Consider the following 23,779-nt stretch of genomic DNA (forward strand, 5'->3'; position numbering starts at 1 on the left):
ACTCTCCTGCTCTGCGTTTGGCACCTCGTACTGTCCTGGTTTACCTCGGCTTGTTCACTTCTCTTGTTGCTCACGGTGTTGCCGTGGGCAACTGCCCCTTTCTCCCCCTAGCTCTGTGTACCCTTGTCTGTTTGTCTGTCGTGCACTTATTGAGCGTAGCGACCGTCGCCCAGTTGTACCCCGTCGCCTAGGGCGGGTCGTTGCAAGTAGGCAGGGACTGAGTGGCGGGTAGATTAGGGCTCACTTGTCTGTCTCCCCACCCCCGTCATTACATAATCACAAGCCCATACCTAGTCTACCCTGGTCCCTGACACCACTATGGACCCCCTTGAGACCCTAGTTCAGCAAATGCAGGGTCTCTCCCTACAGGTCCAGGCCCTGGCTCAGAGTGTCAACCAGCCTGATGCTACCATGGTAGTCCTCCTCACCTCACCTCTTGAACCCCACCTCAAGTTGCCCGACCGGTTCTCAGGGGACCGGAAGACTTTTCTCTCCTTTCTGGAGAGTTGTAGGCTCTATTTTCGTTTAAAGCCCCACTCCTCAGGTTCTGAGAGCCAGCGGGTGGGTATAATTATGTCCCGGCTCCAGGAAGGGCCCCAAGAATGGGCCTTCTCCTTGGCTCCTGACGCCCCTGAACTTTCCTCCGTTGATCTTTTCTTTTCTGCTCTCGGACTCATCTATGACGAGACTGACAAGACTGCTTTTGCCGAGAGTCAGCTGCTGACCTTACGTCAGGGTAAGAGACCTGTTGAGGAGTATTGCTCTGACTTTAGGAAGTGGTGCGAAGCTTCTCGGTGGAATGACCCTGCCTTAAGGTGCCAGTTTAGGTTGGGTCTGTCGAACGCCCTGAAAGATCTGCTAGTTAGTTATCCCTCTTCTGACTCCCTAGACCAGGTTATGGCTTTAGCGGTATGACTTGACCGACGTTTCAGGGAACGACGACTTGAACGTCTTGATGTTTTCTCCTCTGACTCCCCCATGATGCCTCCCGAGGTTCCGTTGCTTCGTTCCTCCTCGGAAGACTCGAAGGTACCTATGCAACTCGGGGCCTCCGTGTCCCCCCAACAACGTAGAGATTTCCGCAGGAAGAATGGTCTCTGCTTCTACTGTGGGGATGACAAGCATCAAGTGAACAACTGTCCTAAGTGTAAGAATGCAGCCGGAGAACTTCCGCGCCTAAGTGATCATCGGGGAGGTCACTTGGGCGCACAGGTATTTCCCGTAAATATGTAACGTAATAAAATCTTGCTTCCCTTTCAGGTCTCTTTTGGTGGTAGGTTTGCTACCGACAGTGCCTTCGTGGATTCAGGGTCTTCTGCTAATATCATGTCTGTGGAATTTGCTATGTCTCTAGCTATGCCTTTGATTGATTTGCCTAAACCTGTCCCAGTAGTGGGTATCGACTCCACTCCTCTTGCTAATGGTTATTTTACACAGCATACCCCTGTTTTTGAACTCCTTGTTGGCTCCATGCAGTTGGAGCAGTGCTCTGTACTGTTAATGCAGGGATTATCGTCCGACTTGGTTTTAGGCCTTCCCTGGTTGCAGTTGCATAATCCCACGTTTGACTGGAATTCTGGGGACTTTACCAAGTGGGGTAATGAATGCTTGACGTCATGTTTTTCTGTTAATTCTATTTCTCCCCCTGAGGAGGTGAACACGCTACTTGAGTTTGTTCAGGACTTCGTCGATGTTTTCTCTAAGGAGGAACAGGAAAGGCAGGTATAAATAGACAGAGGGCGGGAGCTAGCTGTAATGGCAGGAAGGAGGTGAAGGGAAAGTGAGCCCTAATCTACCCACCGCCCTGTCCCTGCCTACTTGCAACGACCCGCCCTAGGCGACGAGGTACAACTGGGCGGCGGTCCCTACGCTGGCTAAGTGCACAGGAAGACAAACAGGGAACACGCAAGGGAAGGGGCAGTAGCCACGGAACGCCACGAGGAAACGGGGCGGCGAACGAACAGTCAGGACCAGGACGAAGTGAGTACACCCGAGCGGGCACGGAGACAGAAGCAAGCCAGGGCAAGCAAAGCAGGTCAAGCAGAACTGCAGCAAGGCAGAAGCACGGCAGAAGCAGGCTGGAGCAAGCAGCAGTGGGGCCAGGAATCCAAAAGAATTACAAGCACTGAGGGAGAGCACAGGGCAGGTAATAAAGGGCAGGGGGCGGAGCTAACTCCGAGAGACCAGGCCGCGATAGGCTCTCCCACTCCTGAGCCTGCCACCCTGGTTGGTGGGAGATGGTGTCAGTCGAACAGGTCTGGCCTCAGGTGTGGATTGATTAATCCCAGGAGTATAGCTAGATGAAGTACCTGGCAGATCCCTAACACTAGCTCCGTCTGGCCAGGCTGTGATAGGTTCTCCCACTCCTAAGCCTGCCACCCTGAGTGGTGGAAGATGGAGTCAGTCTCACAGACATAGAAGCAGGTGCAGACTGATTATCTATGGGCGTTAACCCCGAAGCTGTGCCTGGCAGATCCTTTACACTTCTATCCTGTGAAGGTTCCTGTGTGCATCTGATTCCAGTCCACTATCGCTATCTGTTGTCAGCCGCTATTGCTGCCTGTTGTCTGTCAGTATTTAGTCATCCGCTACCAGCCTGTATCCAGTCCGCTTTTGCTGCCTGTTGTCAGACAGTATACAGTTATCCACTGTTTACCATGTCCAGCTACCTGCCTGTGTCCATCTGTCCGCTATCTGCCTGTGTCCTGTCATCTGCTATCCAGCAGTGCTCAGCAAACCATTTTCAGCTTCCATCGAGTTACTCGCTGTGAGTCTGCCTCCAACCGTTGGTGAACATTCTAGTTCACTTGGCCAGCAGCTGCTCCGCCGGGACCACCTCAAGAGGTAGCAACCTGGTAACCTCCCCGCAGCAAAAAACAGATCCCTGTATAAAAATTAAAGGGTGAAGATCGGGGAGGCTACTTAGATAGCGCCCTTAGAGGTGGCCCTAAACCAAACCGGTGGAGTAGCCCAGTGGGTCCACAAAATCTGCTAGTCATAACATTCTGGAGCTGTTTTTCAGAGTTTGGACTAGGCATCTTATTTCCATTGAGGGGTAATGTTAATGCTACAGAATATAAAGACATTTTACACAATTGTATGCAACTTGGTGTCAACAGTTTGGGGAATGCCCCTTCCTGTTCCAGCGTGACTGTGCCCATATGCACATAGATACATGGTTGGTTGAGTTTGGTGTGGAGGAATTCGAGTTGCCTGCAAACAGCCCTGACCTCAACCCTATTGTATACCTTAGGGATGAGTTGGAACATTGAAAGCAAGCCGGACCTTCTCACCCAACAGCAGTGCCTGACGTCTCATATGCTCTTTTGGCTGAATGGGCACAAATTCCCACAGACACGCTTCAAAATGTTGTGGAGAGGCTTCCCGGCTGGTATAATTGTCAGTGGACCTGACATAATTACAAAAGGGGACCGAACTCCATATTAACACCCATGGTTTTGGAATGGGATGTCCGACAAGCTTATAAATGGGTGATGGCCAGGTGTTCACATACTTTTGGCTAGATAATTTATGTATTTATTTTGCAATTTATCATAATGACAATTACACCAATGTTTAGTTTATAAATTCTTGTTTCCTTCAGGGATACATTAAAGAAAGCACCTATTTATGGATTGGCATACGCAGTAGCACATTCATTAGGCTTCTTTATCAATGCAGCGGTGTTTAGATTTGGGGCATGGCTCATTTCACATTGCTACATGCATTTTGAAAATGTTTTCATGTAAGTATGTAAATAAAACTTTTTGATCCCAAGTATTAAACAAAATAGTTTTTTAAAATGTCTTATTTATGACTTATTATCCTGTCCCTTTCATACCCCTCCCCCTCTTCTCAGTTCCCAAACAACATATTACTGTTTCCTAAAACTCAGTTGGTGCAATTAATCTTTAATTTTTGCTACTATTTTTCTTTTTACTATTATTGATTTATGTTGTCTGTAGACTCATACATTATCAAACAAGAAATTTGAGGTAAAACAGTTACAACATACTGTATACATAAACAATGAATCATATACATAGTGTAACAATCTAAATATAGTGTACAAATATTGTGGATACAATAGGGGGTCGATATAAGAGTTGACATAATCGGTAAGTTTTATAGCCTTGTCAGGTTAGTATTGCAGGACTGCTCAATACTCGATTCGCGGCCAGCCACACATTTTTTTCCCTGCAGCAGCAAGACAGAACAGGCCATGTCTGTCAGTGGGTCGAGCCACTAATATTCAGCAGCTCAACGCCCTGGCTCATAGAGGAAGGCCCCCAGTAGGGGACCTTGCTCTATGAAGTCCATAAGCCCTAATAGGTCATATGGACAGGGATTATTCAGATGGAATAGCTGCTTAAAGTATAAAGATTGCAAATTCCTAGCACAATAGGATATAATGGTATATTTGGTTTTGCACATCATATGCTCTTTCATGATCTAATGCTCAATGATGTTACCTTACTGCAGAGTTGACTAAAAACATAGATGTTAGCAATAACGCAGGCATAGGATTTCCACATTGTAGGAAAAAATAGTTGGTTTTCCAACCTCCCCAGCATATCAAGTTCAGGAGATCTGCTCTCCAATCTGTATAAACAGAATAGTAAGAATGCAATTTCTATAGCTGTTCTCTTTATCGAGTAGTCTAAATAGTAGTCAATCCTTATGAAGTCATACAGTCTCAATACACATATTTTTACCGTTTTGGGACCAAACAACAGTGATCCCAGTTCAAATCCTTGAATTACTGATTGTGATATGGAACTGACAGTGTTAATGTTAAAAACAAAAATAAGATAGACATCCTCTAGTTCATGGCTTCTCAATCTTTTCTATTGATCTTCACCAGGGCCGGCCTTAGGGGTATGTGACCTGTGCCTTCGCACAGGGCACATCACTCCAGCAGGTGGAAGGGGGCGCTGCGCTGGCTCCCTTCCCCTGCTTGTTTCAGAAGAGCCCGGGCCTGGCGACTTAGGCTGGGTTCACACATAGTTTTTTGCAGACAGAAAATCTGCCTCAAAATTCCGTTTGGAATTTTGAGGCAAATTTTGCTCTGCCTGCACAGCGAATTCCGCAGCGTTTTTCACCCGCAGTCATTGAGCGCAGCGGGCAAAAAACGCAGCGAAATACGCTTTCTCTGGCCCCCATTGATGTCAATGGGAGGTCAGAGACGTAAACGCCCGAAGAAAGGGCATGTCACTTCTTCTTCCCACGAGCCATTTTTTCCCGAAAAAAAAACCGCCACCGCTTCCCATTGAAATCAATAGGAGGCATTTTTGGAATTTTTTTGGCGCGTTTTCCGCGTCAAAAGACTCTGTGTGCACTGACCATTAGCAGTCGCTTTTCCTCCCGGGCACGTCTTCATTCAGTGGCCATCGCTATCGCTGTAGCAGCCATAGCGGCTGCTAGCGGCGACACCGGGCCTGAGGGCGGTGGCACCGGTAGCAGCCGCTGCGGCTGCTACAGCGGAAGTGACGGCACTATAGCAGAGCAGGGAGGTATCTCCCTGCTCTGCTAACTATTAGCGCCACTGTAGCTTCCTGAAGGAGCAGAATCCCCTACCCCTGGTAGAGAGTGCCACACAGCCCCCTTGTAGGGAGTGCCACACAGCCCCCTTGTTGGTAGTGCCACACAGCCCACAGCCGCCTTGTAGGTAGGGCCACACAGCCCCCTTGTAGGTAGTGCCAGACAGCCCACAGCCCCCTTGTAGATAGCAACCCTCCCTTCCTGTACATAGCGCCACTGTAGCTCCCTAAAGGAGCGGAATCCTGGTGTGGCCGGGGATTCTGCTCCTGGAGCGTTCCTTGATGTCTCTATCCATATATGGACAGTGACATCAGGGGAAACTCCTGAAGCGGAATCCCCATCCACAGCGTTGCAGACGCTGTGACCAGGGATTCCACTCCACGAGAATCCAATGAAGTCACTGTCCATAAATGGACACAGACGACATGAGCTTCTCCTGGAGTGGAATCCCTAGTCACAGCGTCGGCAATGCTGTGGATGGGGATTCTGCTTCCCGAGTTTCCCCTGATGTCACTGTCCATTTAGGGAGCTACAGTGGCGCTATCTACAGGAAGGGGGGGTTGCTATCTACAAGGGGGCTGTGGGCTGTCTGGCACTACCTACAAGAGGGCTATGTGGCACTACCTACAAGGGGGCTGTGGGCTGTGTGGCACTACCAACAAGGGGGCTGTGTGGCACTCCCTACAAGGGGGCTGTGTGTCACTCCCTACCAGGGGGCTGTGTGGAACTCTCTGCTGGGGTCTATGTGACACTCTCTACAAGGGGGCTGTGTGGCACTCTACAAGGTGGCTGTGTGGTGCTATCTACAGGGGGCTGTGTGGCGCTATCTACAGGGGGCTGTGTGGCACTATCTACAAGTGGGCTGTGTAGTGCTATCTACAAGGAGGCTGTGTGGCACTACCTACAAGGGGTCTGTGTGGCACTATCTACAAGGGGGCTGTGTGGCGCTACCTACAAGGGGGCTGTGTGGCGCTACCTACAAGGGGGCTGTGTGGCGCTACCTACAAGGGGGCTGTGTGGCGCTATCTACAGGGGGTCTGTGTGGCGCTACCTACAAGGGGGCTGTGTGGCGCTACCAACAATGGGGATGTGTCCTCCACTACCTACAAGGGGGCTGTGTGGCACTACCTACAAGGGGGCTGTATGATGCTACCTACAAGGGGGCTGTGTGGCGCTACCAACAATGGGGCTGTGTGGCACTACCTACAAGGTGGCTGTGTGGCGCTACCTAAAAGGGGCTGTGTGACGCTACCTACAAGGGGCTGTGTGGTGCTACCTACAAGGCGCTGTGTGGTGGTACCCACAGGGGCAATCTGTGAGTGGTGGGCTTTTTGTCATTTTACTGTGAGTGGTGGGCTGATGGTCATTTTACTGTGAGTGGGGGGCTGATGGTCATTTTACTGTGAGCTGATGTCCTTCAAGTGGTTTTCGCCTCTGACCTCCAATTGAAATTAATAGGAGGCAGAAAATACCTGCGGCGCCCATATGGAGCTTTTTTTGCCTGCGTCTTTTGCATTAGCTTCAACTATTTAAGAAAAAACACAAGATTTTTTTTGCCTTACAAAAAAAGTGTGTAAACATACCCTACAAGTGTAGTGTTTTTTGTTTTTTTTTAGCCGTTTTCTGTCTTTCTTAAAAAATTTTTGGTAGGGGTGCCCTGAGGAAATTTTATTTTTCCAGTGCTGCCTCGATTCCGAAAAGGTTGGGAAACTCTGTAATAGGCTACAGGATCCCGTCGTGGAGCAGCTCAGTTCGTCGTGGGAACGAGGCCTAGGTGAGTACAATTTTTGTTTTTGTTTGGGGGCACTGTCTACAAGAGGGAGGTGGGGGACTGAATGGCACTGTCTAGAAGGGGGAGGTTGGGGGGCTGTATGGCACGATCTACAAGGAGGAGGTGGAGGATTAGGGCAGTGTCTACAGGGAGGCTGTATGGCAATATCTACAGGGGGCACTATACTGTGTGGGGGCCACTAAGCGGACATTATACTGCGTAGGGGTACTACAGGGAGCATAATACTGTGGGCACAATTAGAGGACAAAATAATGTGTCCTTAAAGGGGTTGTATTATATTATATTATTAAATATTATTATTATACTGTATGGGGCACTAAAGGGGCATTATCATTTTTTTATGGGGCATTTTTTTTTTTAAGGATGAGGGTGGGCGCCGAAAGATCATTTCGCATGAGGCGCCATCTATCCTAAGGCCGGCCCTGCTCCTCACCAGCAAGAACATGGTGATTCCTAGGCCTTACCATTGGTTGCTTGTAGTCCATGGTAATATTTGAATAAATGTAAAGAAAAGATAATCACAGAAAGGTGCTGCATATTATCACTTCTGTCAAATTTGCTTACCCAGTTGCGCCCCACCAACAACTGGCTAATTCCTATTTGAAAGGCACTGCACCAGATGACAATACATGGTATTATATTTTATTATTGTACACCTATGCTTTTATGTTAACTTTTTATTATTGATGGATTGTTGATACTATGTCTTTTTTTTTAGAGTTATTTTCACTGTTATTTTTTCTGCTGCTCATATTGCGCAGTCCAGTTCCATGGGTATCGATTTTGGAAAAGCAAAGTTATCAGCTCAACATATTTTTCAGTTGTTGGACAGAAAACCAGCTATTGACGTATACAGTGAAGAAGGAGAAACATTGGTAAATAATATCTTAGTTGTTTTTCCTTATTGTGTATATTGCAGTAGGGACATGAACAGATATGAGTGGAAAGAATCTCTGTAAAGTGTTGTGAATTATAATGGGGCAGTACAAATACAGCAGAATTCAGATGATCAGGCACTGTTGGGACCACCGAGGTATTGGATTGTCAGATGTGCTGGACTATTGGAATATGGGTGATAATCACACAGGTAAAGAAAGGTTTAAATGAAGCCGCAAGACCAGATAGGGACAGGGTTGAAAAAGCAAAAATTAGTGGCTAAGAGTCAATTTTCTATGTAACATAAATTGTGGGTGATATGAATTTACGAATGTTTTAGACCATAATGCCGATGCAAAATTAGTTTGTGTTAAACAGGAATTGTAATACTGGGGCATGTTGGCTGAGATTAGCAGAAATACGTGATTTCTGTGTTATTTGTCTCAATATGTAAATCACCTATAACAGTATTCAAATAGTGATCTTGATGTAGCCCATTAGATTACTGTCACAAGTGATCTGTATATAGACATGCAGAGTAGACACAGGTCGCATCTTCTCTACATGAAGTCACGTGGGTCCCTAGCAGCTGACTGAATGCTTCTGCATTTGGGAACACAGTGCTCAATAAAAGCACTGTTACCACTTTTTACTTACAGGGATATAATTGTTTTCAGTTACCTGTCACAGTACAGGATCCTGCCAATGCCACTGTTTGAGCACCCATTTGCCATCTAAGTAGAAACTTAAAGCAATTTGGATGGGTCCATGTCATTAGAATGTTAATTTACGTGGGGTGGATGGGTAGGCGTTACCTACTACAGACCTCCTATGGCGTGCGGAATTATCTTCATTTTGGTGTTTTTGATGATCTCACAATGACAAGAAAACAGAAAGATAGTACCACACACAGTGCCCCCTGTAGATAATGCCACATAACCCCTGTAGATAGTGCCACACAACCCCCTTTTAGATAGTGCCACACAACCCTCTTGTAGATAGTGCCACAGTGCACCCTGTAGATAGTGGCACAATGCCCCCTGTAGATAAAGCCACACTTCCCGTGTAGATAGTGCCCCTATTAAAAAATAGTACCCCCCAAACAAATAAAACAAACTTGCACTCACCTAGCCCCATTCGCACGACGTCTGAAGCTGCACAGCTAGCCTCCTCAGCTATGTTAGGCCAGCCACCTATGAGACGTCGAGACAAGACGCTTGCATAGGATAGCGCGATGCAGTGACATTATTGCTCCGGCCTGTGCATAGATCATGTCTATGTGCAGGCCTAATATCACCTGTAGCCTACTGAATGGTAGAGCAGGAAGCTGATGGTTCTCTGCTCCACCACAGTATTCAATTATATCTGCGTCCTGAACGTGGCAGTTGTCCGGGGATCCGGGCCACCGGGCCAAAAACTGGGGAAACTGGCCCGAATTCCCGGTGCTAGCGTTGACACTAGTCCGAGCAACTGGCATCAGCCATCTGGATTCGAACCACAGTCCACCAGGTGAGGACCCCTGATATAGAGGATGGGATTAATAGCACGGTTTCTATTTTTGCAGATGACACCAAGCTATGTAATATAGTTCAATCTATGGAAGATGTTCAGAAATTACAAGCTGACTTGGACACACTCAGTGTTTGGGCATCCACTTGGCAAATGAGTTTGTAATATGGATAAATGTAAAGTTATGCATCTGGGTACTAATAATATCTGCATGCATCATATGTCCTAAGAGGAGAAAAACTCGTTGAGAAGGATCTGAGTGTACTTGTAGATCATAGATTAAATAACAGCATGCAATGTCAATCAGCTGCTTCAAGGGCCAGCAAGATATTGTCGTGTATTAAAAGAGGCATGGACTCGCAAGACAGGAACAGAATATATGATTCAATAGTGCGGCCTCATCTGGAATATGCAGCTTAGTTCTGGGCTCCAGTTCATAGAAAGGATGTCCTGGTGTTGGAAAAAATACAAAGAAGAGCAACCAAAATAATAAGGGGCATGGAGAATCTAAGTTATGAGGAAAGATTAAAATAATTAAATTTGTTTAGTCTCGAAAAGAGACGACTAAGGGGGGACATGATTAACTTATACTGTATAAACATATGAATGGCCCATGCAAAATATATGGTGAAAACCTGTTCACTGTAAAAATTCCCTCAAAAAACAAGGGGACACTCCCTCCGTCTGGAGAAAAAAAGGTACAATCTCCAGAAGTGACAAGCCTTCTTTACTGTGAGAACTGTGAATCTATGGAATAGCCGACCGCAGGAGCTGGTCACAGTAGCTACAGTAGATGGCTTTAAAAAAGGCTTAGAACAAAAAATATCAGCGCCTATGTCAATGTATAGAATTCCTATTTGAATGTTCATCCAGTCGGATTGCCACTTGGGATCAGGAGGGAAATTTTTCCTTTTTAGGGCAGATTGGTTTATGCCTTTATGGGTATTTTTTTTTAACCTTTGCTTTGATCATTTGGAGTCCCTTTCTCCCATCCCTTGGTTGAAATTTATGGAAAATAGTTTGTTTTTTTCAACCGTACTAACTAAATAACTATGCAACTATGACAAAGACATAACAACCAGAATGGATACATCCATTGCTGGCTGCATTCAGAAAACGAAAAAATCCTGTATAATAGAACTAAGATTTTCATTACAAAGTTGTTGTTTTTTTATACAAAAAAAAGAACACTTTATATATAGAAATATAAATATTGTGTATCCACAGAAAGAAAGACCTACATATTCTACTTTATAATATTTTTTCACGTATTAGTTGGCAGCATAAGATTTATGGGGCATTGTCTTAAACATTTACATAGTGATATTATGTCTTTATTAGAAAAGACCCACAAAATATCATGTTTACTGGCTGTAATAGGGAAAAATGCAAAGAAAATTCATATATTATTAATGGCCTTCTGAGAAACATTTAGAACCTCAAGTGGGGATTACAGATAATCTTGAGAAACTCTGAAAATCTCGTCTGAGGGAGGTGTTGTAATTTTAAATAAAGATGTGATAGTGATTGTTCATGACAGAAATAGTAAATAATCTAGATGAGCAGAACTTGGAATGCGTAACCGGATCCTCTCCATGTCCTGTGGTGTTGGTTGTGGCTTTATTTCAGCTTAGCCAGGAAACAAAATTTTAATCTTCAAAAAAATATTCATTCTCATGGCTTTTCATCTGAAAGGTCATGTTGTTACACCCTTAGAGAATATACTAGATTGAGCACCATCTGAAAAAGACATTGTGAGGGAGATTTATTAAGACTGGCGTTTCATACGGAGTAAGCTGCAACACAATTATTAAGAGGCGAATATAGGTCTGGACCCCGTAGGTAAAAATGTCATCCACCATCTGCAATGGTTCTATACTACTCAGGTATACTACTTAGGGGCAGGACAAGCTCTATTGGTGCCCAAGTTGGTTGTTTCAGAAGGCCCCCTCAGTCCCCGAAGTTCAGCAATATAGTTGGTGGATGGACAATAATTAATTTAATTGCCCCCTGTTGCTCCTTTCTTTATTAATTCCCAGCGTTCTTCTTTATAAAGGGAAACACTGGTTGGTAAAATACAAAAAAAACACAAAAAAAAACAAACTGCGCACCCCCTTGATAATGCCCTAGGTGTCTGCCTACGTCTACCCCTGACATCACTTATTGTTATAACAATATTAGTTATTTTTCTCAAAACCATATAGACATAAGCCACAGACAGACAGACTGCATCTCTGAATAACTTTTTTTTTAATATGTATTTTAGAACCAAATGGAGGGAAATCTTGAGTTTAAAAACATCCAATTTGCTTATCCAACCAGACCAAATGTTCAGATTCTTCAGGGATTTAGCATGAAAGTTTGTAAAGGTCAGACACTCGCATTGGTCGGTAGCAGCGGCTGTGGAAAAAGTACATTGATTCAGCTATTGGAGAGATTTTATGACCCTGCTGAAGGACAAGTGGTAATGTTTTTGCTTTACTATATGTAAAATGTATTAGAATAATATTTTGGCCATAGAGTCATGTATTATACAAAAGTACACAAGAAACATACAGTATACAAATATTTAGACGTTCACAAAACTCCATCCCACCAAACTTTAACCTACCTGGGGACCTCTATGGCTAAAATCAGCAGGTGATGCAGAAATTGTTCAGTTTCCCCCGCAGTTAAATGGCATTGTGATATGTATCATTACACAGTGTCCTCTGAACTCAACGGGTTGTCCATGTAATGCACGGACATGTTGGGTCTTCCAAAGCAAGATGCTCTTTGTAGCTATTTTCTAACTCAGAATACTCTAATACGGTCTTTGAAAATTGGTGAACCATTCATTACCATTCATTATTGAGGTAAATGTTTTGTATGTAATGGAAGTATATGATAACTTTACATATTATATTTAGTTGATATTATATTTCAGCTTGCTGATGGAATTGACACCAAGTCTTTACATTTGAAGTGGCTGAGGTCTCAGCTGGGCATTGTGTCACAGGAGCCAATCCTTTTTGACTGCAGCATCAAAGAGAACATAGAGTATGGAGACAACAGTAGATCTGTTCCACAGGAAGACATTATAGAGGCAGCAAAAGTAGCCAATATTCACACTTTCATTAAGAGTTTGCCACAAGTAATTTATTATCTATTATCATATACCTAAACTTTTAGCCCTTTTGTTTCCTAATTCAACCTTTCTGACTTTTTCTTTTTCTTTCCTATTTTTATTGTAGGGATATAACACTTGTGTTGGTGATAAGGGAACTCAACTTTCAGGTGGACAAAAGCAAAGGATAGCCATTGCCCGTGCTCTTCTACGAAACCCAAAAGTTTTACTCCTGGATGAAGCCACTTCTGCAATTGATACTGAAAGTGAGAAGGTAACAAAATAAAAATTATAAGTGTGCAAGGCGAAAATAGGGCCACACCAATCAAGTAAAGATGAACCCTTAAGGACTTAATTTGTCACTGTCCTGGGCCTGTAGATAGGACTTTCTAATGTGTATGAGTCCTAAGCAACCTTTCTCTTTGCTGTTCTCTTTATATCTATACTGTGATCTCCATCATTACATAAAGCGTAACTTCACCGTAGAGCTATACTTATTATTAATTAATAAAGGCTATGTACACCTTTGAAAACATTTTTATTTATTTTTGTTAAATAAAAATGTGTATCAGTGTGTTTGGTGCAACTCTCTAATTACTTTTTATTAAAAACTATTTTTACTTTTTGAGATACAGCTGCTTTGTATCCTGTATACAGAGCAGCTGTATCTAGTGCTGAAACCTGTATCCGTCAGGTCAGCGGCACTGACGGGTTCAGTGTCAGCGGGTCCTGCGTGTCTCTTACATGCAGGCTCAAGCTATTACCGATCACATCTAAGTAAGTTCATAAGTAAATGTGATCGATAACTGGTGGATCCTGCTTATCAGAGACACGCTGACACTGAACCCATCAGTGCCGCTGACCTGACGGATACAGGTTTTAGCGCTAGAAACAGCTGCTGTGTACACAGGATACAAAGCAGCTGTATCTCAAAAAGTAAAAATCTTTTTTAATAAAAATTATTGAGAAAGTTGCACAAATCACACTGATAGATATTTTTATTAAACATAAAATATTTTCAAAGGTTTACATAGCCTTTAAGGAATTGTTAACTAACAACCTCTCTTCATTTCAATAGGGAAAAAAATAGGGAAGTTTATATGCTGGTTAGGCCCAATACATCAATAAAATTGAATATGTTTAGTGCTGAAAATGTAAAAATTAAATCCTGGAGAACTCCTTCTAGCTTTAAACTTTGATGGCCTATCCCCAGGGCCCCCTGCCGATCAGCACAATAAATGGCGAGCCATTTTGCCAGTCTAGACAGACTGTGGGAACAAATCTGCAATGCAACCCAACAAAATCCGCACATAACTTTATGGAATTTTTCATGGGCTTCATAAAAATGGTGTTTTGTCCAAATGATGCACAGGCTTTTCCCTGGCTTCACCAATCTTTGATTTAGCAACATAATTGACTCCTTTTATGTTCATTTTAATGTTATACTGGGTTCAGGAGACAAATTGAGATACATTTTTTATTTTTTCATGGGACTTTGGCCAATGCTGAGGCCCCAGTAGAAAAAGGTTGAAAAGTCCTGCCCTAAAGGGTTTCTTGAGGTTCCATGTTCACAAGTTTATTTCAGGTAAAGCACCTTTCAGACCACACTTATGAACTAGATCAAAATGAAATGTTTGGGTATTAAAAAGGTATCCAAATGTAGAGTGTGACTGCTCATATTGTAGTTTTCTATGGCCATACACATGCCGAAAGAGTGTTCTTTTGGCATGTGGTTGACATTTTAACATTTGTATCTATAGACTTGGGTTTGAATGCTGTCTTGCATGAACCCCCACCCTAACTGCAGTCCTAATATGATTATTTAGCTTTATTACCTAAGCCACATCATTGCTGCCTTATTGTCTAATACTGTCTGCTTACCATTGTAAAGCAATATTTCAGTGTAAAACGTAATTTATTTTCACAGATTGTGCAGCAAGCTCTGGATAATGCAAGACAAGGACGCACATGCATAGTGATTGCTCACCGGCCAAGCACAATACAGACCGCTGACATTATTGCAGTGATAAAGAATGGGAAAGTGGTGGAATATGGCACTCATGACCAGCTTTTGGCTAAGCAGGCTGAATATTATGCTCTTGTGAACTCACAGGTCTCAAAGTAAGGTCTCGTGCACATAGGAAAGCCTGTATATGAAGGTCCTATAGGTCCATATTATGAAGCCATAGGCACGCCATGTGCCACCGCAGGGTGGATCTGTAAAGTAGTATATTCTCCCCTGTAAGCAATGATTCGAGGGGAGAATACATCTCTGTGAAAAAATCTCTGTATGCCTCTGTATTAAATCAGAGGCACCATACAGTACACGGTACAGTGTAGGTCCATAATTTCTTTGGGTGCTGTATTACGAATCCAACATGGATCTATAATACTTTTGTGTGTATGAAGCCTAACTGAAGGAGAAAAAGGGAAAAACATAGCAAAATAAAAACATAAGTTTATAAAATTTTGCATCAGTTTTTTTCTTATGAAAATGAATAGGATCTGTCAATATATATATTTTATTTTTACTTAAAACATACTTAAAAAAAAATGCAAGTATGAACCAACCTGAAGTCCGGACGCGGTGGATTGTGTTACATGCTAATTTTCGTCTTAGATTTTTCTCCCTGAGAGAAGTGAGAGTGCAAATGGTATCCCAATTAAAAACAAATTAACCAACAGAGAGAACGTCTACAGGAACCGATAGGGGCTGTCATATATAAGCCCAAACTCAACTACAGTCCTAAATTATTAAAATATGGGAATTTAATTGTGGATAGAAATTATATGGACTCCACTAGTATTTTTTAAAACAGCGTAGCTCGCTGAGCTACGCTGTTTCCATAAGCCCCATAGAACTGAATGGTAATTACGGAAACAGCGTAGCTCGCATGCTACATTACTTCCGTAACTGCCATTCACTACTATGGGGCTAAGGGAAACAGCGCAGCTTAGCGAGCTACCCTGTTTTAGTAACTCCCGACCATATAATTGGGAAGTGGCCGGGAGGCAGCGAGAGCAGAAAAAGGTAGAATGGGGTTTAGGGGACCCCGTTGTAGAGATAGGTGCGGGTCCCAGAGGTGGGATCTGCATCTATCTGACATTTATGATATATCCTGTGGATATGTCATAAATGTCCCTCATGGGAAAACCCCTTTAATGGCAATTTTCTGGTTTCCCTAAACCCTTTTCTACCTTTTCCTGCTCTCGCTGCTTCCTGGCCACTTTCTGGTTATATGGTCGGGAGTTACAAAAACAGAGTAGCTCGCTGAGCTACGCTGTTTCCCTAAGTCCCATAGTAGTGAATGGCAGTTACGCAAGCAACGTAGCATGCGAACTACGCTGTTTCCGTAACAACCATTTAGTTCTATAGAACTTACGGAAACAGCGTAGCTCAGCGAGCTACGATGTTTCCTAATCCATGGTGAGAATTCATCTGCTTCTGCCGCAACAAAGAGCGGCAGAACAGGGTTTAGGGGACCCCGTTCTAGAGATAGGTGCAAGTCCCAGAGGTGGGACCCGCATCTATCTGACATTTATGACATATCTTGTGGATATGTCATAAATGTCTCTCATGGGAAAAAACCCTTTAATTGGTATTATTACATACCAATACGATTTTAATGCTCTGTACTGTATATTTCTACTACATGAATAGGCTCCAGAATTTCTTTGTTTTTAAAGTTTAGTCTGGTACATTATAGACCAGAACCCACGGTAGTCTGTAATCCACCAAATGTATCCCAAAACCCATTTCAACTCCAAATTATTCCACAAAACACTTTATGATCTGGACTGTTGGTTTAAAGTCAGAAATTCAATCATTCTAAGGGTATGTTCACAAATTGTGGTGCAGTTTTCCGGCTGGAATGTCCGCTGCAGAAAATAGCAGGTAAAAAGAAAAAGAAAGCTCATACTTACCCGTAGCCATGGCGACGCATCCTCTGATGTCCTGCAGCCTTACCTACAGGGATGAAGTTTCATCCCATGTGACCGCTGCAGCCTGGGATTGGCTGAAGCAGTCACATGGGATGAAACGTCATCCCTGGAGGCCAGGCTGGGAGATCTGGGTAAGTATGAGATTTTTTTTTTTTTCTGAGCTTCGATTTAGGCTGTGGAATCACAGCTTTTCTGCCGCAAAAATCACAACATCTACTATTGCCTCCCCTTGAATTCAATGAGGAAAACCAGCAACAGAAAAGCAGCTATTCGACATCATAAACTGACATCCTGCAGATTAAAATTTATGAACTTTTTTGGGTGTCTTTTACACAGCGTGTGGGTGAGATGTGTTCAATTCTCATCCACTTTGCTGCTACTGTAACACGCTGCAGATTTTCCGCAATTAAATCTGTATTCACACGAAACGGTTTTTGCATCGTTTTTTGCCCGCCGCGCGGCCAAAAACTGCATGGAAAAAACACATGTGATTAGCAAAATCCCGGTAAATCGCGGTAAAATACACCCTATGCCTTGGTGAACAGCTACTTCAACCTCATTGAATCTAAAATTTAACCCTGAAAGTTTTTCAGAGGGATTGGACGCTGGGAAATAATACTGGATATGAGGTTGATGTTTTAGTGTACATGGTGTTTTTCTTTAGAATTATTTGGGGAAATTTATGGGGCTCCATTTCTGGGATCCTATCTGGCAGGTTTCAGTCACTTTAGCTACAGTGCCTACAGAGAGTCAGAGGTAGTCTGAAATCCACCTCTGATCTCATAAATGGTTCACCATCTACGCAGCCCAAAACGCTGATAGAAGCGATGCACTGTGTGTTCTGACTCCTTTATATCATACCAGCAGCAACTTTTTCAGCAATTTGCGCTACAGTAGCTCTACTGTGGGATCAGACCAGATGGGCTAGCCTTCTCTCCCCACACACATCAATGAGCCTTGGGGCGCTCATGACCCTGTCGCCAGTTCACGGATTGTACTTTCTTGAACCACTTTTGGTAGGTACTAGCCACTGCATACAATGAATGCCTCAGAAGATCTGCCGTTTTGGACATGCTCTTACCCAATCGTCTCGCCATTATAATTTAGCCCATGTCAAAGTCGCTCAGATCCTTACACTTGCCCATTTTTCCTGCTTCAATACATCGGGTTCAAGAACTGACTGTTCACGTGCTGCCTAATCTATCTTACTCCTTGATAGTTGCCATTGTCATATATAATATTTTGTTTAAGAAAACTATAGGTATACTAAGAATACATACGTCAAAGCTGCTTGTATTGATTTTCTGCTGACTTTTAGGGAGGTAAATCATTATTCTCATCATCATGCATATTTTTTGTGAATTTTATATTACCCTGACATCTCTAATTTTTCAGAAATAAGAATATAACTCCCACTGGTGTGATCAATTTGTGAAAAAACATGAAAGCGCAACATACAGTTCATCCTTATGACGTCCACTGAAATTATGTTGTGGTTTGGGCTCGAATGGGAAAAAGAAACTAGATCAATAACAGGGTGATAAGGTTAATGTAATATAAACTAACATATTTAAGTGAAAAATGCATACTTTAAAAAGTTCATATCTTAGTAAACAATAAAGAGTGATTTGTCACACTAAAGAAATTTCTTCAAGTAACAGTGGTAAGAATAATGTGATTGGCATACTAGTCTGTCCACTTGGTGGCACTATTCCATTACAATCTTTGTCCGGTTGAAAGAACACTACATGAAAAGTAAATCTAAAAGTATAAATCTAGTACATATAAAACCATCTATGTGGCCACCCGAACAAAAAACAAGCTAACAGAATATGAAGTGGCATGGTGCATTTCTATCACCTCCACTTCATTTATGCCATATATCTAGGAAAGCTAGGTATCAACCAGCATGGCTGACATTACAGTCTCTACTATGGTGGCCACCCAGATTCCTTAAACAGCCTAGCTATCCAGTGATATGAAATGTACAGGTCCATATGCAGAAAACTGCCACTAGGGGTGGTTACTGGCAGACAGAATGTTATCATCTAGCTCTATAACTGTGAAATTAAGGAGATCTGTATCAGAAAAATAGAGCTCCAACCACTGTTAAAATATATATAATGAAATTAATTTGCACCAAATTGTTTGCATATAAACTAAATGGTGTTGAAAGATAGACATTCACTTTAACATTTGCCATTTAGATGTCTGGGGGAAGCAAGAGTGTTACTGCTAGGGTAGCAGGCACAGTAGTTGCTAAAGGGCTTAGCGGGTGAGGGGACCAGCTCCAAGTTTATGTGGAACCTTGGGCGACACACAGTGGTGCATTAAGTAGGCCATAGGCCATGGGCTGTTACCCAAACTTGGGCCCCCCTGCCGCACCGCCGCCCTGCCGCGCCGTAACTATTGTTAACACTACCTTTTTGGGCAAGCATTAACAAATGGGTGTTACGATTCCCTTTGTCACAGGGCTGTGTCCCTACATACTGACAGCATCACACTGTGCAGGGATACATCCTCCTGACAAGGGGAATTGTCTATCAGTCCTGGACTGTGCAAAGACATTTTGTGAAATACAAGGATTTCCTATAATAAACATGTCAGGAGAGGTGACAGATTCTCTATAAATCTAGGGACTCACAGGGGACGACGTCTCATATTCTAGTAGATTTTTCCTCTTTTCTTCTCCATCCGGTCCAGAACTCATGACGACTTCTCCCGGCCATGACCCATTTCTGCAGAATCTGCCACTCAGATGTCTTCGGCTCCTCACTTTTTCAACATTTCCACACCTATAAACAAAAATAAAATTATCATGGTGCCACATACTGCCCCCTTTGTTTATAGTGCCACACAGCTCTCCCCTTCCCCTTGTATATAGGGTCACACAGCACTTCCCCCCCTTGTATATCGGGCTACACAGCACTTCCCCCCTTGTATATAGGGCCACATAGCGCTCCCCCTTGTATATAGTGCACACAGCACTCCCCCTTTGTATATAGTGCACACAGCGCTCCCCCTTTGTATATAGTGCACACAGCGCTCCCCCTTTGTATATAGGGCCACACAGCACTCCCCCCTTGTATATAGTGTCACACAGCGCTCCCCTCCACCTTGTATATAGGCCCACACAGCGCTACCCTCTTCCTTGTATATAGGGCCACCCAGCACTCCCCCTTGTATATAGTGTAGTGGATCACTCCCCCCTCCTTGAATATATACACAGCGCTACTCCCACCTAAAATATATATATATATATATATTTTACTTACTTTGCCCCGTGGCGGCCGCCCCAGCTGGACGCTTGTGAATCCTCCGGCCTAGATGCATGCGCAGATCGGCGTGATGCAGTACCTCATCACGCTGGCCTGCGCAGGGAGTCTTTCCAGCGCTTTATAGGCTGCAGGCCTAACGTGGCCTGCAGCCTATAATATTAATTGGTATCTGAGTCCTGAGGACTCAGATATAAATGAATGAGGCTGCCGCTAGCACCGGGGGCCCCCTCCGGTGCTAGCGACGCCACCGGGCATGAGGGAGCCCGTGTGGTCATGTGCAGTTCGGGCGGCCATGGGCCCCTAGGAGTCTTGGGCCCCGGGCGGCCGCCCAAACTGCCCTAATGATGATCCGCCACTGGCAACACAGACATAGTGGGCCACTTTGCGGGGGAACTCACAGCGGCAGTAAAATGCCAGAAAACATCCCTTTGTGCCCCCATATAGAAGTTAGGCCCTGTTTATGCCCCCATAAAGAAGTTAGGCCCCCAGTTTGTACCCCTATAAATTTAGTGCCCACGGTAAATAGTGCCACACAGCCCTCTTCCCAGGTAGTGCCACACAGCCCCCTCCCAAGTAGTGCCACACAGCCCCTCTCCCAGGTAGTGCCACACAGCCCCCCTCCCAGGTTGTGCTACACAGCCCCCTCCCTGTAGGTAGCGCCATTGGGGCTCCCTCTAGGAGTGGAATCCCCAACCAGAGCATTGCCGACGCTCTGGCTGAGGATTCTGATTCAGGAGGAGCCTCTGACGTCACTGTCCATATAGCTCCTTTATATATGGTATTTTGGGAATACAACTTCATGTTTTTTTCTGATAATCCATTTGGAATGCTATAACTTGGTTTAAAGGTAATGTGTTGCCAGAAAAACATGTTTTGTTTTTTTTAATTAAACATTTAGTGTGTAGGTGATTAAACATTGTTCAAATTATTTTATTTTTTTTCACGAGTCAGGAAATATTATAAATTAATTCTAATTTATAATATTTCCCATTGCTGGTCACTAGATGGAGCTATTCCCAAAATTGCAGCATTGCAAAATTGGGTAAAAAGCCCTCGCTCTAGTGAGCTCTCAGCATCCCCCCCCCCTCCTTTATCCTGGCTAGTGCCGGGATAAACGAGGGGTTTGAACGGTCTAACCTCCTACACTGTGTGTCGCCATTTTTTGAGCTAACACACAGTGTAGTAGGTTTACATACAGTAGTAAACGTACACAAACACGAACATACATAGAAATCTCTTACCTGCTCCTGCCGCCGCGGCTCCCTCCGGCCCGTCCGCTCCGTCTGCTGCCGCTGGTCCAAGTGCACAAGTCCGGAAGCCGCGACCGGAAGTAGTAATCTTACTGTCCGGCCGCGACTTCCGGTCCACAGGAAAATGGCGCCGGACGGCGCCAATTTCAAATTGGACTGTGTGGGAGCGGCGCATGCGCAGTTCCCGCACAGACGGCGTACATGTTAGTGGATGGAACGGGCCCCGTTCGCAGTCCCTATGGGACTGTGGCTGCCGTATTCCATGTCTGTATGTGTCGTTAATCGACACATACAGAAATGGAAAAAAAAATGGCAGCCCCCATAGGGAAGAAAAAGTGTAAAAATAAGAAAAAGTAAAACACAAACACACAAATAAATATAAACGTTTTTAATAAAGCACTAACATCTGTAACATATTAAAAAAAATATTGTGATGACACTGTTCCTTTAAGTACGGCATTGCCAACCTCATATTTTTTGTTTTTTCTGGAATATAGGAACAGCAATAGTCTTAATCTACAATTCACTTTACGACATGATTCTTAAGAAATAATCTTATTAAGATTGCATTGTGTGATCTGCTGTTGCTGAATGTAGAAGACTTGAATAATGGTCTTAATGTATAGCTGTAAATTGTGTGAAATAAAATAAAATGAACATCTCCTGATATGAGGATACAGAAGAAGTTTGTTTTATATTTTAATGCGCTCCAGAGTACACAAGCAACATTTGGTTACAAGTAACATTTGGTTACCTGATTTGGTGAAGGCCTGGTCAGTGAGCACGTGGCATATCTAAGGGATAAGACCGTACTTTGGTAAGTATTTGATCAGTCATAAAACACAGATTTTTTAGGAAGCTGAGGGTAGAGGGGGTAAATAGAAGGTACTGCACAGGGCACCAAACAACCAAAGGCCTGCCCTGCAAGTGGTCCTTGTCGGGGAGTTGGCATGTGCCAGGCACAACTGTTCCAGTAATGATGATAACCATTAAGAAGGAAATAATGTTACCAGTAGATACCGGATCGTAAGACACACCAATAATTACACGCATAAAAAGCGAAATAAAGATATCTCATTTACATTTCCTATGGGTAATATTAAGGTTATATAGTTCATACACAGTAATGTATAAAAAGCCAGAGTACCTTTTCATATTGCCAGCCACAGTGCCCCATCACATTGCCAGCCATAGTCCCCTATCATTGTCAGGGACAGGCTTGCAGTAAACATCTTTCCCTGAGCTTACCAGACAGCAGAGGTGTGGCACGGCAGGAGTTAAGGGTGAGGAAGGAGTTAATGACGCTGAATATTCTCCCTGTAGACATCATTATTGCTCCTATTTATAACATGTGGAGGGCATGGCTCGAAGGTTCTTGCCGAGCAGAAGCTACAGAAGTCTGTGTGACTGAGCAGATTATGTACACTGTGAATGCTGCTTCCACTCAAACTGTACTGCCTGGACCTTTGATTCTTCTGCTTTTGAACATAGCTGCATGGATAAAACTATTAGACGCACCAGCGTATTGCTACACATATTAATGCTAAAAAAAAGTGTGTGTAAAATAGTCCAAATAAATACGAAAATTTCTAGAAAATACCCTAATACTTTAAAAATAAATCTATAAATAAAAGAAATCTATAAAATTAAATCTAGCATTCGTAGGTACTTACCTGTTTTATTTCAAAATGCCACGCTACAAAATTCTTAAGTTCAGCTTTCCTAAAAGAGCAACTACCTTAGATCAATTTGTATCCCCAAGTTTATGTCACAAAACTGACATTCAGTGTGGAATATTTTAAATGTGACCATAAAATAATTGTAATAAACTGTAACAGCAAAATCCTTTCCATCTAAGCACACTAGAAAAAGTTACAGCGTTAGGCCTCATTTACACGAACGTAATATACGCGCGTGCGACGCGCGTGCTTTGCACGCATGTCGTACGCACCTATATTAGTCAATGGGGCAGTTTAGACGATGCGTGAATTGCGCTCAGCGCGTGTGCGCAGAAAAAAACTCACGACATGTTCTATAATCGTGCGTTTTTCGCGCACTCACGCACCCATTGAAGTCAATGGGTGCGTGAAAACCACGCATGCCGCACGGAAGCACTTCCGTGCGAACTGCGTGATTCGCGCAAGAGCTGTCAAACTCCTGAATGTAAACAGAAAAGCACCACGTGCTTTTCTGTTTACAAACATCCAAACGGAGTGTCAAATTCGAGATGAGCGCACCGAACTTCACCGGGTTCGGCCAAACTCGTTTTGACCGAAACCGGTAAAAAATGTTCGGGTACGCGACGTCAGGAGACAGTCACTGACCACGGTGCTGAAAGCGTTAAACTGGTTCAGCACCATGGACAGTGACTTCCGCTCCGAAAATCCATGAACCTGTAAAAAAAAAAAGACGTTCTGACTTACCGATAACTCCGGTCCGACCTCCGGGATGACAGTTAAGTCCAAGTGACAGCTGCAGCCAATCA

General features: G+C 43.7%; 1 protein-coding gene and 1 long non-coding RNA gene across 3 annotated transcripts in view; one reads left to right on the forward strand and one right to left on the reverse strand.

Moving 5' to 3' along the window:
* LOC142651982 (ATP-dependent translocase ABCB1-like) overlaps window positions 1–15,242 on the forward strand; it is a 61,386-nt gene extending 46,144 nt beyond the window's left edge. For both annotated transcript variants that reach the window (XM_075827305.1, XM_075827306.1), the window contains exons 15-20: window positions 3,605–3,745; window positions 8,052–8,208; window positions 11,985–12,182; window positions 12,645–12,851; window positions 12,952–13,098; window positions 14,752–15,242. In XM_075827305.1, coding sequence (XP_075683420.1) covers window positions 3,605–3,745; window positions 8,052–8,208; window positions 11,985–12,182; window positions 12,645–12,851; window positions 12,952–13,098; window positions 14,752–14,949 — 1,048 coding nt within the window. In that variant the 3' untranslated portion in view covers window positions 14,950–15,242. The remainder of the gene's footprint in view (window positions 1–3,604; window positions 3,746–8,051; window positions 8,209–11,984; window positions 12,183–12,644; window positions 12,852–12,951; window positions 13,099–14,751) is intronic.
* Window positions 12,001–22,611, reverse strand: LOC142651983 (uncharacterized). Its single transcript, XR_012847754.1, has 3 exons — window positions 22,543–22,611; window positions 15,396–15,454; window positions 12,001–12,118 (listed from the first exon to the last, which is right to left on the reverse strand). It is a non-coding gene; the product is annotated as an uncharacterized LOC142651983 (long non-coding RNA).
* Window positions 22,612–23,779: the final 1,168 nt, after the last annotated feature.

Source organism: Rhinoderma darwinii, chromosome 5 (assembly GCF_050947455.1).
Source record: "Rhinoderma darwinii isolate aRhiDar2 chromosome 5, aRhiDar2.hap1, whole genome shotgun sequence".
NCBI lineage: Eukaryota > Metazoa > Chordata > Amphibia > Anura > Rhinodermatidae > Rhinoderma > Rhinoderma darwinii.